General features: G+C 37.1%; 2 protein-coding genes across 6 annotated transcripts in view; both read right to left on the bottom strand.

Annotated features, from left to right (window-relative positions):
* Positions 1 to 239: 239 nt before the first annotated feature.
* LOC121875345 lies at positions 240 to 1,299 on the bottom strand. The gene has a single exon (XM_042379865.1). It carries the CDS (start codon positions 1,297 to 1,299, stop codon positions 505 to 507), a length of 795 nt encoding a protein of 264 aa, XP_042235799.1. The 3' UTR covers positions 240 to 504.
* A 116-nt stretch (positions 1,300 to 1,415) lies between these two features.
* The window catches only part of LOC121875344 (protein SCAI-like), a 32,790-nt gene continuing 15,622 nt past the window's right edge, over positions 1,416 to 18,583 (bottom strand). For 4 of the 5 annotated variants that reach the window (XM_042379864.1, XM_042379859.1, XM_042379861.1 and 1 more), the window contains 4 exons: positions 16,608 to 16,781; positions 15,059 to 15,159; positions 11,921 to 11,950; positions 1,416 to 1,572 (listed from right to left, as the gene is read on the bottom strand). In XM_042379864.1, coding sequence (XP_042235798.1) covers positions 1,429 to 1,572; positions 11,921 to 11,950; positions 15,059 to 15,159; positions 16,608 to 16,781 — 449 coding nt within the window. In that variant the 3' untranslated portion in view covers positions 1,416 to 1,428. The remainder of the gene's footprint in view (positions 1,573 to 11,920; positions 11,951 to 15,058; positions 15,160 to 16,607; positions 16,782 to 18,583) is intronic. The other variant, XM_042379863.1, reaches the window with a different exon arrangement.

Below are 18,583 nucleotides of genomic sequence, written 5' to 3'. Positions count from 1 at the left end.
GCTTAGTGTAGATTCACTTCCCTATATTTACCATTTATGATAAAGGAAGATGCAAATATTATATATACTGTGTATATATATATATATATATATATATATATATATATATATATATATATATATATATATATATATATATATATATATATATATATATATATATATATATATATATATATATATATATATATATATATATATATATATATAAGGAAAATGTATAAATTACTTAGAATAAGTTTTTTTTTTTTCAACCTGATCTACCATGAATAAGTCACACTGTTATTTACAACACTGTTTAAGTCTTTGGGCAGTGTCATCTTGGTCAGTTATATTACCTTCAATGAATAATTAAGACTAGTAAAGTTAAAATAATCTTGGTTTTAACTGGCCATGTCCAACTAAGAGAATACTTGGGCATGAGATCATAATGTAACTTTGTTTTAGTACTTGCTGAGTATAAAACTTTAGCTACGGCAAATTTTCCAGTTATATTTATGTATTTCACCCCGAGAGTGGTTGATGATGTAGAGTGTAGCATGCTAAGAGTACAACCATCAGAGACAAGATAGACCATATGACGTGAACTTCAAGAATGACCTGATCATCCGGCTCCATCTCATGCAGCCAGTTCAGGTCGTGCAGTGATTCAAGCGTCAAGTCGTGAGCCGGAACAGTTGCCAGACGGCGTGTTGGGCTTTGAAGAATAGGGGGATGGTGAGTAGGAGTGTCTCTGGGATTAGTATAAGGCCGAAGCTGTAGAACAGGACTCAAAGGTGGAGAGAGTGAGGTGTGATCGGGAAAGTTATCTGGCATTTCATCAGCGAAGGTGAGGCTCCTGAGAGTGGGTCGTTCGGGTTTTGGCGAACTGCAGCTTGGTAAACGTGGCCGAACCGAAGGACCGGGCTGTGGTTCAGCTGCAGGATCCTCGGCATCCTCCCAACCGTCATCACAATAAAGAGCAACACAGAGATTTTCTGAAGCTGAAGCATGTCGTTTGGGGAGTGGACTCCAGTTAAGATCTGAACTGGTGGGATGTGGTGGGCTCAGAGTGGCAGCAGATGCACTTAACTTAGAGCTCTTATTTTTGGTGGTCTGCTTCCCCTTCGGTTGTGCCATCTGATAAGACAGCTGGTTGCTCTGACCCCTGGAGACATACTGAACCCCATTTTGTGCATGAAAGTCTAAATGATTTTCTGCTCTGGCTCGTGCAACAACACTGCCTTGTACCCTGGAGTGAGACACGTAACTGCACTCGCCCGACACCTGCGTCACATGGTTGCTAGCATAGTGCATCATTCTCTGTTCACCTTCAGACTGGCTCACTAAAAAAGATCCAAACCAGTTAGAAAGCCGGTTGACCTCACTTATAAATGTCGCACCATGTCGCAATCCTTCTCTAGCTGAAGGTCAGCACGTGGCAGAAGGTCATTGGAGGTCATGCGTGTCATAGAAAAGATGTGACACATCGAGCGTAGTGGCCAAGTCTAGAATTATGGCATAGAGGCTAGGATGATCCAGAACTTCACCTTCCGGTAAGTTGGGATGACATCGGGGATAGAACTGCCGGCCCTGAAAATACAAATTCCATCAGTTGTCACAATTTAGCTAAAAACACAAATGGTTTTATTGTCAACGACAGGATTTATATTTCCTACCTTGCTCATTATTCATTAGTAAGATGGATTGAATTTTAATATAAAATAAAATACAGTACAGTACATTACAGTACATTACAGTGCAGTGCAGTGCAGTACAGTACAGTACAGTACAGTACAGTACAGTACAGTACAGTACAGTACAGTACAGTACAGTAAAGTAAAGTAAAGTACAGTAAAGTAATACTTTATACAGTATTGTATATGCATTTATCAACCTTATTAATTCCCTTCCACACAGGGTACAACATATGCACCAAGCCTCAACTGGAAGATAAAATATTATTCAATAATTGAATGCATAATTAAACAAATTTTGGAGAGAAAGTGAACTACAATAAAACTAAATCCATTTGTATCGCTAAGTCATTACTGTATATATAACTAACTAAGTAAATGAAAGGACTTCCACATTATTTGTTCATCTTTTCACTTTGCTAAATTGATTCATACAGTATATGCAACAGATGTGCCACTTATTAAGTGTCAGATTCACCATTTTCTCCCCCAACATGGACACAATCAACAACTACAAGTGTGCAGTGTTGAAGAGATAACATCCTGATACAGTGATCATTATTTACAAAGATACACAAAGAGGTGGTCCATGTGAGAGGTGGCCAGGTGGGTAAATGACTGTACACATAGCTCAGGGATGTAAATTCACCATTTTTATCAAGTCAACGGCTGTCTATACTCGATGTTCATGTTAACCATAAGCCAACCATATGACAGAAATACAGTAAGTGTCAATCTAAATATAACTTCAGTCATCACAAACAAGCAGTCATCATTTTATGGCAGTCTAGTGTGTGTGTCTGTGGTAAGAACACTGCAGCAGGCCAAGGTACATGTAATGCACTAGTGCCACAGTATAATGGTCCCCACGTTACAGTGATGTATCATTCATTCAAGAAATATAAAACAATATAAATATGTCAAATACAATCACTGTTCCAGCAAAATATGGACTACTGTAATGCAATTTCTCAAAGCAATAATACCCAGCAAATAAATTAGGTCATTCACGTGCCTGGAGGAAATTGAAGAGAATTTTTTTTTTTTTAGAGGGGAAAGGAAGGAGTTGAATGAATACAGGAAACTGGCAGAGAGAGAGAGAGAGAGAGAGAGAGAGAGAGAGAGAGAGAGATGAGAAGATAATGAGAGACAGTGTAGATAGGAATGAGAGATAATTGAAGTCTATAAGTATAACAACCATTTTGTTTTGCCTCTGCCCCAGCCGTCACGTGACCCTCACCAGCCATATAATATTTTCCCCCATTTACAGTGCCGGGTTAATAACGGCAACATGAGCAATATTTACATGTCACCGTTTAATATTTAACAACTCCAAAGTGACAGTCAATAATGAAAAAGTCGGAATCTCTGTCTAGCAATTGAGTTTTATCAGTCACTGGTTTCTGGAAAATTTGTAAACCTAACCTAACTAATCCTAACAGAGCCAAACTACCTAACAGAGCCAAACTAAGCTAACATAACCTAACCTAACATAGCTAAACTAACTTGCACTGTCATCTGGCAGGCTGTACATTTAACTCATGAGTCTTGACCTATCTTACTCCTCTTGATGATTGAACACAGGGGTCTGAGTTTGTACTCAGCACACAAGGGATTAATTCTAAGTTGAATAATTGTGGCTCAGGTTTGCCTTAAAATGAACATAGACACAACTTGTAGTTCATGAATACTACCGCTCTATTAACTACCGCTGACAAAAATAGTGATCATGGAGGAGAAATAGGCACAAAACTCTCCTCAGCAATTATCAAAACATAAATTATACAGTGGAGAGATGAGAACAAAACCCCAAGATGTAGGTGAGAGTTTAAACCATCTTCCCGCAGTGATGAAGCATTAAAGGATCATAGTGTCCTTGACTCCACAAATAGCTGATCAAGTTAGCTGTTTGATAAATAAGACTTGATATTTGTGGGGAGAAGGAGTAAAGCTAAAAAAAAAAAATCATGGAGTCAGGGGAAAGAAGCAGTGTACAGCAAGAAAGTGTAAAGATTAGCTATAGGAAGGTGTCTAATCTGTCTTACTATGTATAAACAAAGCCTAAAGGTCCCACACTCTCCAGAACAAGAACCTCAATAACCCCAGCCATTGTGTTGTAAGAAGCTGAAAACCACAACTACCACACACAAGGAATACAAAACCACTTTTGACATTTTTCCTTCACGTCTTAGATGGCAGAGACGGGCAAATATCTTAGCGAAAAGATTGGAGCTGGAAAACAGAGGTAAACTTTGAATTAGGAATAAAAACCATGAGAATAGATGGGAGACAATACTGCTAATTATTAATGTGAGGTTGAAGATTAAGGGGAAGATATCCAAATGGAGATGCCAGGTACAAGTGACCACAGAAGACAAACACCTTATGATAAACTAACAAAACCTTTATCATGTCTATAGCAGCCCAAACACTACACAACCCTACACAACCATATGCATCTATCTATCAACAACTACACAGACAATAGAAAGATAAGAGTGAAGAAATATACATGTGAGACCATCAACATTGGGATACTGTTTCAGAAGCAAACCGTAAAAGGTATCGATTTTTCCAGTCCTTCAACAGTGGGGCGGATTAGAGTACTGTATATAAAAATCTCAAGAAAGGGAGAAGATGGTAAGAAAAAAGAGAATAAAAAAAAGAAAGAATTAATAAGTGTCAGGAAAGATTGGAATCACAATGTACAAACTCTTCACACTCGCTCCTCACAATCCTAGAGTAAAAATGTAAATGGGGAGAAAAAAAAGGGGGGGACTTTTCCCCATTACACGAGTACTGTACTGTACATCCAGGACGGACGGACGGACACACGCACGCACGCACGCACGCACGCACGCACGCACGCACGCACGCACACACACACATATGCACGCACATTGTATTAAAACTCCCAGAATGGCCCTAAGGAACTTTGCAATTGCTCGATGAGCATTCCACAGAGTTGCCACATCTCACAAAACATGCCAACCACTGTACCAGGTATAAGTGCAGGTGACTGTACTGTACTTCTACACATATGTTCCCTCACTTTACTCTCATCTTAGGACTAACCAAAGTATATATTTTTTACTTCCATAACTACATTTCCAAATCCCACACTGTTTGAATGGTTCAGAACTACCGGTATCCACCTGATTCACAAATCTGATCTGTCATCAAGACCTTCATTCACTCATCCATTATCAAACATAACAACAACAATAATAACCAACACTTCAGGCTGGTTAATCCATGTCATATCAAAATCACTTTCCCATAAATCAATAATACTGTATGGTGACACATTAACTCTACAATACACAATACAAAGCCTTTCAGAGGTTGTCCTGTCGCCCGCAAAAGTCCTCCTGAATCATGAACCCCAAGATACAGACTCATGAATCCAAAGCATTTATGGGCAGAATAATGCATCAGTGTCTATTGCTTTGAGTCTATGATTGAGTCTCAGAGTTTGTGGTTCTTGAGGAGAGGTGACAGGACTTTTGTGGGCGACTGTATATTATCTTTTTCCCAATCATCCACATGAGAGAGCAGTAGGAAATACAGTATTGTAAGTATAAACTATGTTAAGTGAAATAATACAGTGTTGTGAGAGTTATGAGTATGGTCGTAATAGCCTTTGATCCACCCCACATCAAGAGTGACAAGGAAGGAAGATAACTGACAGACAGACAGATAATAGAAAGATAACAAACATACAGAAAGAAATAAGTTTTGGGGGTGAAAAGATTATGATTTATTATAATGGTGATGAAGGTAAGGGCTGTAGAACGATATGTAAAGACTCTTTGATTAAGACTTAAATTATAATCCCGTAAAACTGTACAATATATCAATGTATTATGCCAAGAGGAATAATGAGGCACAGTGTACAACATAGTGAACACCAATAAAATCTAGCAGAAGGAGCGGACACAAACAGGAGCCATGGTACTACTTGTGAATCAATTTAATAGGCAAAGTGAATTGTTATGGAGCGTTCAAACAATGTGGAAATCTATGTATATTCACTCGTTTCATTTTTTTGTAAAAGTTGAGGTTGAATTTTAATTTTTGTTTCTTGTGACTCCAGCGGACACAGCTGTCCCCAAAACCTGATACAAGAACCACCTGATTACAGATTAACTTGTTATATAAGTTGTCCCTATTAACCATATATGAGTAACAGGTGTCAAGTCTTCAAAACAATAAACTAACTGCAGTACCTGGAATTAGTTGTGGACATATAAATCACAGTATGACTGATACTAATATTTAACTATGGGGATAAAAGCTACAGTGCCACCAGGGAGCTGAGACAGGATCTGGGATACACTTTATGTCTAGGCATGCTGATAAAACCAACTAAAGAACAATCATTAAAAGACAAACATTTTCAACACCTTCATACTAAAGCCTTAGAATGATCAACCTTGTACAGTACTGACACACTAGGTGGAGAAGTAACATGCTATATACACACATGAACTATATAGGCCATTGAACACTGTACACAAATTCACAGCATCAATACTGACTGATGAAGATTGGGGGAGGTGTTGCCCCACTGCCTGTGAGAGGGGACAAAAAATCAAATACAGTATACTGGTAACCTCTTATCTTTTTGTTTTAACACAGTACATAAAAGCTCATATACAGTATACTGTACTGTACTGTACTGTACTGGAAGAAGCAGGATGAGACCTGGATTATTGGTCTCTGAAAAATATTTATTGCTAGTTGATTTGTTAAGTATACAGGGTCCTTATGTCTGGGAAAACAAATCACCGATACCTCAAAATATTTTTAATTACTGTACTTTGAGTGTTACTTGTCTGTCTCCCCCTACCTTTGAATGACAATAAATGCCCATGGTTTTGGACATAAGAAATGGAACATTTAAAAATAAATAAATAAATAAATAAATAAATATACTGTATATATATATATATATATATATATATATATATATATATATATATATATATATATATATATATATATATATATATATATATATATATATATATATATATATATATATATATATATATATATATATATATATATATATATTTATTTATTTATTTATTTATTTTTTATTTTTTTTTTTTTACAAAGAAATTAAGAAAAAAGGAAAAGTTTGAGCCTTTGAAAGCTATTTTTATGTGTTGGTAAAAGTAAAATACATGATGCCTATGAGGAGGTGATCAGCCTTCTATTTGGGGAAGTAAATATCCATGCAACTCTCCCGACTCTCCTCCAACAGCAGTTGATTCAGAATTAAATATCCAATACAGACTGAGTCTAGTTGATTTGATAGTCCACTGGTGTTGAAGTCAGTTTTGACTGGGAGTTGAAGGTCACCAATGAACCCTCTGAATCACTCGGTAGCATCACAAGACTCACTGCTTTAAATCACTCAGTACTATTGATGGCAAGAAGAGTTGGGCCAGGGTCACGTACTTATTCCTATCAAGTCATAAAAATAACTAATAGGCTCAAGTTCTTCTCTAAGGCTCACAGGGAGTGGCGAGCGAGACACTTATGAGACCCAGGCAGGGAGACCAGCGGATGTACCCCGGTCCCTAGGAGGCACACCCATATATGAACTGTGAGACACTTGCCTTATGTACTTCCCTGTGATACATCTTGTGTTGTCTAGTTTGTCATTTAGGAATCTCTTGATGAATGAAGGTGGGAGACCAACCTGCTCTCTCTATAACATCTGCTAGGTTCATTCTTCTGAAGGTCAGCAAAGAAGCAACTCCCCTAACAACATGCACTCTTGGTATAGCATTAACTTGAATCAATTTTACTATTTAATCAAGAGAGATTTGTTTGAGCCTGACTGGCAAGACAAGATATGGTTCAAGAGGATATTGGGAAGACTTTCTGAGGTTCAAGTGCCCTTTCAAGGTGTGTACAGGACAAAGAACCTGATGATGACAATTCCCAGCTTCTATTCTGATACTATAGGTTGAGATTCTTGGGCCTGGAAGGAATTTCATTCTTTGGTCTAAGCTGATACCAATTACAGCGAGAAAAACAAATGAAATTCAATTCTCTGGCAAGAGCATACAACTCACAGTCTCTCTCTCTTGAAGCAACAGCATGAGGAAAACCTTTTGCTTTCCTAAGGAAGTTTAATCCAAATATTAATATTACTTAAGATTTCCAATATAGCCAAGGCAGTGACCTCTTTACTGCTTTGAAACAATAAATTTATTATTATTTTTTAATCGATATATTTTTATAAGACTAAACAGCTAATCGTGACTTGTCTTCTCTGGAGCAACAACAGTGGAAGGAAATTCATGGCCAAATACTGTTGTTTCATTAATTTTGTACAGTACTGTACATTCTGAGGAGCAGCTTGAAACTCTTCCAAAAGTCCTGTTGATCTACTTTTTGAGAGAAAATGTACTGTAGGTGGGGATTAAACCTTTGCTTAAATGGACCAATTAAAATAATTTCCTAATTACCTTCTACCTCCTGTGAGTTACACTGGAACAGGACAACAACCTGGATTAAGTTTTATTGATTCGATCGTCAGAGTGATCAACAGCTCCCAAGGAACCTGTCTGAAGATGGGGGAGAAAACTTTTCAACCTTGTGTTCTGTCTCCTGGTAAAACATGTTGTAGATGACCGAGAGCAATCTATCATCTCATCTGAGGAAGACTGATAGTGCAAGCATGAAGAACCATTTACTGATGGGTTCCTGACACAAAAGTCTGATCACCAAACAGTCCAAATGTGACAAAGACTCTTCACAAGTCAAGCCAGAATTCATTAAATATTTAAGCTATCAATCTAATGGTTCACAGCCTTTAATAAAAAAAATATGTCTTGAAGGACTGACCACAAAGCTTCATTCACTAAGTTACAAAAATCAAGGACTACTGTAACATAATGAACAATACTTAAGTTTTTGACTGTTGACCAAAATACCAAGTAGTATTTTCCATCAAAAAATGTTTTCTTCAGACTCAGAAGGAGAAGTCTTAGGACCAAGATGGAGCTAGGAATAAAGGTCTCACAGATTGGTCTCTGGTAAACATGGGTCCCCAGAAAATTGAGTCCCTAGGAAATTTGGACCCTTGGAAAATGATGGGTAAATGGGTACCATGAACCTAACCTAACCCAATTTTCTGGACCCTGACCAAGATGAATCATGTAAGTCAGCAGTAAACCTTGCCACAGATGACACAAGACTTCACTATCTTCTCAAAGTGTATAAGTATGAAGGTTCCTAACCATCATTCACCCCCTCAAGAAAAAATATTCCCAAGATCAGCTCTCGATACAGTATTAATTACTTCTTAAAGCTGAAGGAGTTAAGTGACCTTCACCATTTACTGTTGTGTGAAGGATGGTTTGTACTAACTAGAAAACAGTTCTGCATTAACCGACACTATAAAATTCCTGTACAGTATTAAGTAAAGTTATCCACAGTCTAAGTACACCATATACAGTACCTGCATTGTCTATACACATGCTGAACTATACATACATAGTCTATACACACGCCAAACCAATTGTAAACTTGTATGATGATTTTACTGAATAAATATACAGTAGTTTTATTATTCTGTATTATTATTATTTATTATTATCATCATCATCATCATCAATAATAATTTGCATGCATATTATTAACTTACCACACAAATTTCCTGTAAAGTGAGCTAATGTTTGTATGTAGCAGCTGACTATCAAAGTTTTCATCTCGGCAAAATACATCACAGGAAAACATCTCACACACCAAACAAGGACACCACCAGAACACACATGGACCTACAGTAGTTGTGTGAAGATGTCATGGGCTTGATTTATTTTTCTATTCACTAATGATGAAGACAACAGATGGTACAAGCTAAGCTGGAGATATAGCATGTACTGAGTTTCACCAGCACTAATTACCTGGTTTTGAATCAATTGGCATTGATTAGGTGAAGTAAAATTAAAGTAAGTTTGTGAACCATAACAGGAAATATATCAGTATCTCTCTCAGCTCCTGCTTTATTATTTCTCACAAGCCAAAACATCAAAATGGTTCAACTTTATGGTCATCTTCCCACACCTTCTTCCCACACCTGAGGTAAACGAAGTCTTCATCCTGAAACCCCATTTTATGACTCAAGCATTATAACAATAAGTTTACTGACTGTAAACTTAGGTGTACCCTTAAGACCTTAATGGCTGGGACTGATTCATGTTACAACCAAGTTCCCAAAGGGATGTTTAGCAGCAAAACTCACCACTTAATGTAGACAGTAACAAAGCATTAACACCACATCAGTAGTTTACACTATATGTAACAAGTGGGATGGACACACTGGAATTTCAGGAGTCCATCCATTCAGGTACAACTAATTTGTGTTACCCACAGGGAGGTGTGAAGATCGCCAAGTTGCTTCTTGACAACCCTGACGATCTACTGGGGTTAACCCGTAGGACAAAGAGAAGCTAAAATTTTACATGGGTCTGTGCCATGGCCAAAATTAAATACAGTATACTGTACATGGGAAAAAATAGTCATACCAAATTTCAGCTGTCTTATGTTAAAAGCTGTAGTCGTGCACTAGGGGCCTCACCTTTAGGTGGGGGTTAGCCCTGTTGGGCCTACCTCCCCCCCTGTTTAGCTGTTCATGAACATTCTTGGAACTAATGTATTTACTTAAGTATATAAAATCTCAGCTTTCTATCATAAAAACTGTGGCTGTCCATAGCAAAGAAGCAGAAAATAGGTGTGTTTTTAATGAAGGGGTTGGAGGGGGAGGGGGGGAGGGGTGTAACCACAGGGACCTACCCACCAAAAAATTCCACCTTGATGACATTTCTACGGGGGCATGCACATGCAGCATATCCATGCCAAATTTCAACTGATGATCTACAAAACTGCAGCCGTGAATAGCACGCACACGCACGCATGCATACATACGCATGCACGCATGCATGCACACGCGCACACACACACATAAAACAAACCAACAAACATACAAACACTGTGCTTTATGTATACTGTACATAGATAAGGATGCTTTTTCCTACAGGCTACAAGCAGTACTCTGCTGAATCAAACTTGACTAGTTTGTTGAGTACAGTACAGCATGACTGTCTTAATTCTTAAACAAATCTTTATTAGTTATATTTTTACTCTGCCTAATTCAATATTTTATAAACTTGTTACCTTGTACTTGAGGTAATATGAAGAAAGAGTACTGTACTTCTACTTTTACTAGAATAAGTTTTTCTCAGAGTAACAGTATTTTTACTTAAGTAACTTTTTCCAGTATGTCATCCACCAGTGTACAGTACAGGAGTCACTCAGTGGAGGGTGATGGGTCATGAGAACTATCACATGTTAAAACAATCTAGTACAGTAGTTCATACTGATCCTTGTGGGGAAAAATAAGATCTAGGATGCATAAATGTACTGATACAAATAGTTGAAAAATTAGCAGACTAACAATGGACACAACTTGACAGGACAGGACAGTACAGTCTGTTGAAACAAGCTACAATCCTCACAACAATCTGCTTCAAAGTGAATGACTGACTGTACACAAGATCTGGGATAACAGTACCTACAAGTACAATCATTAAAACATATAAATTAAACAGCATCACCATCTTCATGCTCTGAGGCAAAACCAAATATGTGCAAACACAAAATCTGAGTCACATGTAGCCTATAGATATATCAAGGAGAGGAAAACAGAAGACAAGACAAGAACATCTACACATTAGTAGAGATTATAACACCTAACACTGTACTAACAGAGAGAGACAGAGAGAGAGAGAGAGAGACAGAGAGAGAGAGAGAGACAGAGAGAGACAGAAAAGAGACAGAGAGACAGAGAGACAGAGAGAGTTTAAACAGATAATAATCTGCCCCAAATGACCAACTACCCGCTGACATGAGACAGAAACAAGTACAGACAGACAATAGTAAAACTCCGTGGCCTCTGTAATACTTGAGGATGTGTTCCCACCTGTCTGCACATGCTTACAACACATGTTAAAAGTTGTTTGCTCAGTAAACAAATCCACGCAGTTATGCTGTGTCAATTTGGCTCGCTAAACTCCTGGTATTGACCATTTGACATCAGCACATATACTAACTGACTGAGGTTTATGTATTCATGTTATCTTAATTCAGGGAACAGTAATGATCAGGTTGGTCGTCTCTTTGTTTACTGAATAGCAGATTTCCACATGGTCAAGGGTTCTTACTTGCTTTTCGTGCAGTGGCTGGTCCAGAACCTTAGGGATGAGAGGAGAGAGAGAACAAAGAAGAAGAAAGCCAAACCCATATATACCTCTTAAAATCAAATCAATAATATATATGAGAAGAAATCCACAATGGCAGACAAGATGTTTCTTCTCATACTCTGTTGTTCACGTTATGGTGACTCTCCGGCCATCATTATTACGTGTTAATTGGACATTTCTAAAGTATATCTAACGTGACACTTAAGGAGCAATCATAAATAAAATAAATAAATAAATAAAAATATATTAATATTTTCAGGGTGATACCAACTATGTCACCCCATGTAATTCTACCACTGAGACGTGTTGGTAAATCTGATACGACCAAAATTCTGAATGTTTCATAATATCAAAACAAACTCTAATAAATAATAAATACACTAAATTATATATGTGACTGTAACTGTGACCAAAACCAGTAAAAACATAATAAACTCTCGTTACACTCACAGTGGTTCTTAGTAGTGGTAATCAAACAAGTACTGTACAATAAAAATACAACACTTTTCTTAATGCTGTGCAGAACTGTGTCACTATAGTATGGATTTCCACCAAACGTTTCCAAAGACAGCCTGAGAATTCTCCAGTGATTAGATTTAATTTAACTATAAACACCAGTAAAAAATGCTATACTGTATAAGGTCAGGCTGTCACCTGGGTGAGATTTACTGACCTACTGTAAAGTGTTCCAGAACTTGTTGACATTTAGTTAAGTGCTGCAAATCTATTAAACAGAATTTTCACACAAGAAAAGTGTAGGAACACGTAAGTCTGTCCCGGCTACTTCTCCTCCCATACCTCAGAAACAGATATAGTGAGCCTTATAACTATTAGATCAACAATTAATAAAAAAAATCAGTGTCACTAAAACTTATTTTCTTTGTTTAGCATAATGTTAACAGCATCATATGACCTTAAAAAAGGGAAACTTTCTGACAAATTTTTTACCATAACTACACAGAAAAGTATGTGAGAATGATATGGATGTTACCATTACAGGCCAGAAAGACCACAGTGCCAAGACCATCACCCCAGAAACTATCAGTCATCCATCATCTCTGACTTGATCATAAAAAATGGGTTTCCCAAGCAGGTCCCATGTTGTTTCAGTTCTTGTTGCTACTCTCCACAACACAGGGAGAAAACTGAGTCATCTGTAAACCTCTGATCATAAAAAAAGAGGCTGTGACGATGGTTCATGACACAGAAGTGAGACAAATCATGGGAGGAGAAGAGGAGGAATTTAACCAAAAGAAGTAAAAATTGCCCAAAGAAGCTGAGAAGTTATAGTCAATGGTTAATAACTGATGTGAATAACTCTCAACTGTAGCTGAATTAGACTATGAGTCTCATACATGAGGATGAATCAGATATGAATTACTCTTATATGTTATTGAATCAAACATAGGAGAGTGGAAGACGGGGCTACATGAAAGACTATACACTCAAACAAACAAACAGACATGACTTTTGGCTACCATTCTCCCTCACTTAATGACCTAGATGTTAGTGGTGCTGACTAATATTAGGAAAAGTACATTAATATTTCCTACTGATGGTTCTATGATGCCTACAAGGTATCTCCACTAAATGATGTATCACTCCTCCTCACTCTACAAAGAATGCCACACATGCACGCACACACGCACCCAAGCATGCACGCACACACACACACACTGGTACTTCCCATTACTCTCCATTTTCTTGTCTACCTATTTTTTTTTATCATCTTATCCCCACTATTAAAATTACTTACAGTAGCATGCTGAATTCATTTTACAAGAGCTCTTATTGCTTACAGTATGAATAACCGACAAATGTTCCACCTAAGTACCTGTAGTGTGTGTGTGTGTGTGTGTGTGTGTGTGTGTGTGTGTGTGTGTTAATGGGTAGGTGAAGAAGGAACAACTTGGCCCTGAGATACAAATTGGATGGAAGAGACGTTGGAGAATGGTGTCAGAGTATATGTTGGTAACAAAGATGGTGGGAGGAACATACAGTCAAGCTCACTATAAAACTGGTCTTACTACTACTACCTGTACTACTACTCCCTGTACTACTACTACCTGTACTACTAATACTAAATTAATAATAGCTGGTCTTTTCTGTCTCATAAGCACCAGTTCTTTCTAAACAACTCACTAGCTCTTGAAACACGTCTACAAACCCAAAGACTTGAGAATAAAAAGAAATACCGAACTGTACTACAATAGTCCGACTTCTATCAATCATATACCCTTAAGTTGTTTCTTAAAGGCTTCCACAGTAGTCAGCTGCTTCTTGGATGAAGGAACAAAAGTAAATTGAAATATCCAAACATATTTCCACGTCAAAATTGCCTGTTATGTTTAATGTTAATACTGTATGTTCCAAAGAATTTACAACACTCATTCTATAACTGGTCTTACTTACATTTGGGAAATATCTTACTACCACAGGCATAAAGCAACATAGTAGTACAATATATAGAAAGAGGGAGAGGGAGAGAGATTACCAAAAAGTAAAAAGTAAATTATTCATATTCAAATACAGTACAGTATATAAAAAATAACCTCAAATAGTTTTCTCTATAATTAAAACAAAAAACAGGATGACTGTTTTTGATGGCTAAAATAAACCATGATGATAATACTCCCTAAAAGTTAGTGTACAGTACAGTACATATGTATAAAAAATAAACCTTCATATTAATATACAGTATCCTAAAAATTTGTGTACATCTCCCCACCAAAAATAGCCTTAAAAATAAAATACAATACTTTAAAAGCTTTGTGCATTAAAAAAAGTTCCACAATGCTATTATTGCTTAAAAAAGTTTGTGCAAGAAAAATAAATAATTTCAATAAAAACTTCTCACAATGCTTTTATACAGCACTACTACAGTATACTTTAAAAAGATCTAGGCATACAAGTACAGTACTTCAAAAAAATCTGCTACAATAACACACCTTAAAAACTTTGTGCTGGTAAAAAAGAAAAAAAAATCTACAATTACCAAGTTTAAAAGCTGTGTGCACATGTCGATAACTAACCAACATAACTAGCACTCCTTAAAACCTTTTGTGTGCACCACTAAAAAGATCCGCTAAGCTAACATACCTTAAAAGCTCTGTGTGCCCTTAAAACTGTCGAGCAGAAAATAAATCTCAGCGTCAACAGTCTTAGAAAGTCGTCACCAAAAAATTGAAGGAAAGATGGATCTGCAAGACACAAAATGATTAACTTAAAAGAGCTACACGCAACATTGACACGAGCTCTTACCACACAACATCACTCCTCCTCACCAACCTAACCAACTGCAACTTAAAATACAACATACAACTTCAATAGACACAAGAAAAACATAAAGGTTGACGAGGAGACGGTATACATCACATAATATACATCTGGAACAACGTAGTTTTATAATGGAATACACTATAACTACTGCATTTATACATCCTACAATACTGCAGTACCTAGCCCAACTTTCTCCTTTTTAAGTGGGTGAGTATTCTAAGGGGTAATAAGTGGCTAGATTACATGTCTAGTTCTCAAAGCCATGAGTCTTCTGGGTGTGAGGCTCCTTACACTCTAGTGGAGGATCTCCACTAACTTTCCTAACATAAAGTGATCACCTGTAGACCCAAGCATAACTTCTGTACTTAGTCAGGTCAACTGATGTTGTTGGCTTAGTCGTGCCCTACAGTCAGTTATATGTCGTGCATCATGTGAGGAAACCACCAGAAGATGAGCCTTTCCAGTAGTCTATACCTGTACATATATTAGCCCTTGTGATTTAGGCACAGCATTAGGTGTCCTGCTGCTCACTAGTCAGAGTTCAGTTCTCTGGTTGAGGTGAGGATACTCGAGGAAATATTTTGTTTTACCTTCTTTAAGTTATAATGTATCACTCACTACCTACACATTCATCTATAATGTGCTATACCATATGATTAAATATATTTGTATATGAAATATTAATAATCTTATCTGTTATCCTCTCTTTTGTACATTCAGATCATAATCATTATTATTCTGTTATACCTAGAATGCCTGGTGGCAGTCTATGGACACACATCCACCTACCACCAACAAGAGGTCCAGAAGTCCTCTCCATTGATGAATCTCTGGGTTACTTCATGTTTAAAAGTAGCTGAGAAAAGTAATAACAACAGTCAGTTAAATGAATGAACAGCAGAGAGGTGAAGGAAAGGCCAACTTCACTGTTGTATCATCAAACTTGTGGTCAGGGGGAGGTAAACTAATGGAGGACGTTCAAGAATGTGTAAAAGTAACCAGAAAGAGATAGGAAGAGAGAGAGAGTGAGGATGGAAGAAAGGCTAAGAGCAAGGGTAGCTACATGAGAGGGATAATAATAATTAATGGCAGGAAATATGCAGGAATGAAGATCTGTGAAGGAAACTGCAAGAGCCACCTCTGGTTTGACGGGAGGTGGTGGTATAAAACATACAGCTAATATTTCATAATAATGATTACTACAATGAACTGAATACACGAGCAAAACTTTTTTTTAAATTATAAATAGTTTCATGTCACAAACAACTGAGCTAAAAATGGTGAACAGATCTAACTACAAATAAGAACCCATATAAGACCCTTAACAACCATTACCGTACAAATTGGCCAATCTTGCCATGCAACTTACCAACATTTCTTCCTCGAGTGACTAATCTAGAGGCTTCAGTGATGAATCTGTCGACCAGAGTCTGACACTTCTCCCACAAATTCATTGGCACATCACATAATGAGCTCACTAAACACATGCCCATCAGTGGAGAGTGTAAGAACAGGGTGAATAGATTCCCTCGGTGGTGTTGGTCTGTTGAAGAAAATACACTACATTATTTGAAAACATTATCAAGACTCTTAAGTTATTTTTGACAAGTTAACACATATACTGTATCTTTAAAATGAAAATTAGCCCGCACGCATGCACACACGCACGCACACGCACGCACACACACACACACACACAGTAATAATAAATATAAACCTACTAAACAGTCCTGTACTGTTCCCTCAATAAGGACTGAGGCAAGAGGATAGTTACCAAGTGACCAAGATGAGAGCGATACAACAAGCAGTAAAAGTAAAGACAAAACTGTAAAGTGACAAAGAAGAGACCAACCACCAGTACAATAAGTGGTGAAAATATAAATAAAAAATAAAATATTGAATAAATGACAAGAGTAAATATGGTATTAACACCCAGATGGATGCTGAGGGGAAGAAATGCAAGTACGGTATTTCTCCTGAGGAATATGAAAAACTGTGCAGGGTAAAGTAAATAAGATCTGGATGACTGATAACCACAGTACTAAGGGATATATTACCCAAGTCTGTTCTGCCATTAATGTTTCATAAGTGCATAGTCAAAGTATCAAGAGATGATTCTCCATAACTACACACAGCGTGAAGCATCAGAGATTCCAATACATTATGTCAATATTTTAGGCACAACACCCACCTGCCTACCAATACTTATGTGATCTATATGGGACAGATCCTTGTTAAATAATTTGAATAGTTCACTTTAATATAAATACATAGTTTTATTTAAAATATTGTACACCCTAATGTACTATTACAGAGGATGTGCTGTTTACTACACCTTAACAACTCACCAGGGATAGACAGATACGTCATAAACACATCCCAAGAAGTAATAAACAGTATTTCAGTTAAGACCAGAATAAATGACATAGGGTTTGGCAAGGTATTATTTGTGAAGTAATGGAACCAGTAGGTGAATACTGAATATTTCCAAAAGAATCCCTTTTAGGTGCATTACCTGGGATAATGGGCTGGTATGACCTGACAGTAGAAATAGACTATGTTATGAGAGAGGTAACTTAGGCTCATAAGAAATATGTTATTACTTCCTAAGTGACTCGACTGAACAACCTGCTTCATAGTTAGCCATTTGTTGAATACTCTGAAGGATTATAATATGCCCAACACTTAAACCTAAAGGAGTATATAATAATCTGTTGAGAGAGGAGACACAACAGGCAGCTTTTAAACACCCTACAACAGAACATCAAGTACATATAAAGATCCTTTAATTCTACACCCGACTATACTCTCCTTAGGAACCAGAAGAATCTGCTCAAAGAAAGGACTGTTGCACATTGTGAAGTGAAGGCACAGTACCAGGTGGTATTGCTTACCAGCATATCACGAACTGGAGTGATAAATAAATGTAAACTCTCTACTAACATGACAAGCACACCTATAAATCCACCTCAGACAGTGTACCAAATAATGTGTCCTGATATAAGTGTCCAGAAAATGTTTAAGAAAGCCTCCAAACATTGGTGGCCTCATCCAAGAGTCATTCTAGATAGGTGTGAGTTATAAATGGTGTTCTTTGTATGCAAATGAATTGAGTTAAATAATACATTGTAAATATGACTACGATGAGTTATCACTTGGGTACAAGAGAGGACAAGCATTAAATTAAAACACATGAAGTACATTTAACATCATCCGAGTCATACCTGGGATGTATGGCAACTGCAGACAAGAGAGAAAAACAGAAATTTAGAGAAATTTATTGATAATGACGTGAGTGATCCCGAGTATAAAGAGAAAACAAAAGTAAAGGGCTGAGTGTGGGAG

Source organism: Homarus americanus, unplaced genomic scaffold (genome assembly GCF_018991925.1).
Source record: "Homarus americanus isolate GMGI-L3 unplaced genomic scaffold, GMGI_Hamer_2.0 scaffold56241, whole genome shotgun sequence".
In the NCBI taxonomy this organism is placed as follows: Eukaryota; Metazoa; Arthropoda; class Malacostraca; order Decapoda; family Nephropidae; genus Homarus; species Homarus americanus.
The sequence above is the reverse complement of the archived record's forward strand: the minus strand, read 5'-3'. Positions and strand labels throughout refer to the sequence as shown.

Excerpts from the sequence above, each read along its gene's own strand:
- LOC121875345 (XM_042379865.1), bottom strand. The coding sequence starts at position 1,299 with ATGATGCACTATGCTAGCAACCATGTGACGCAGGTGTCGGGCGAGTGC.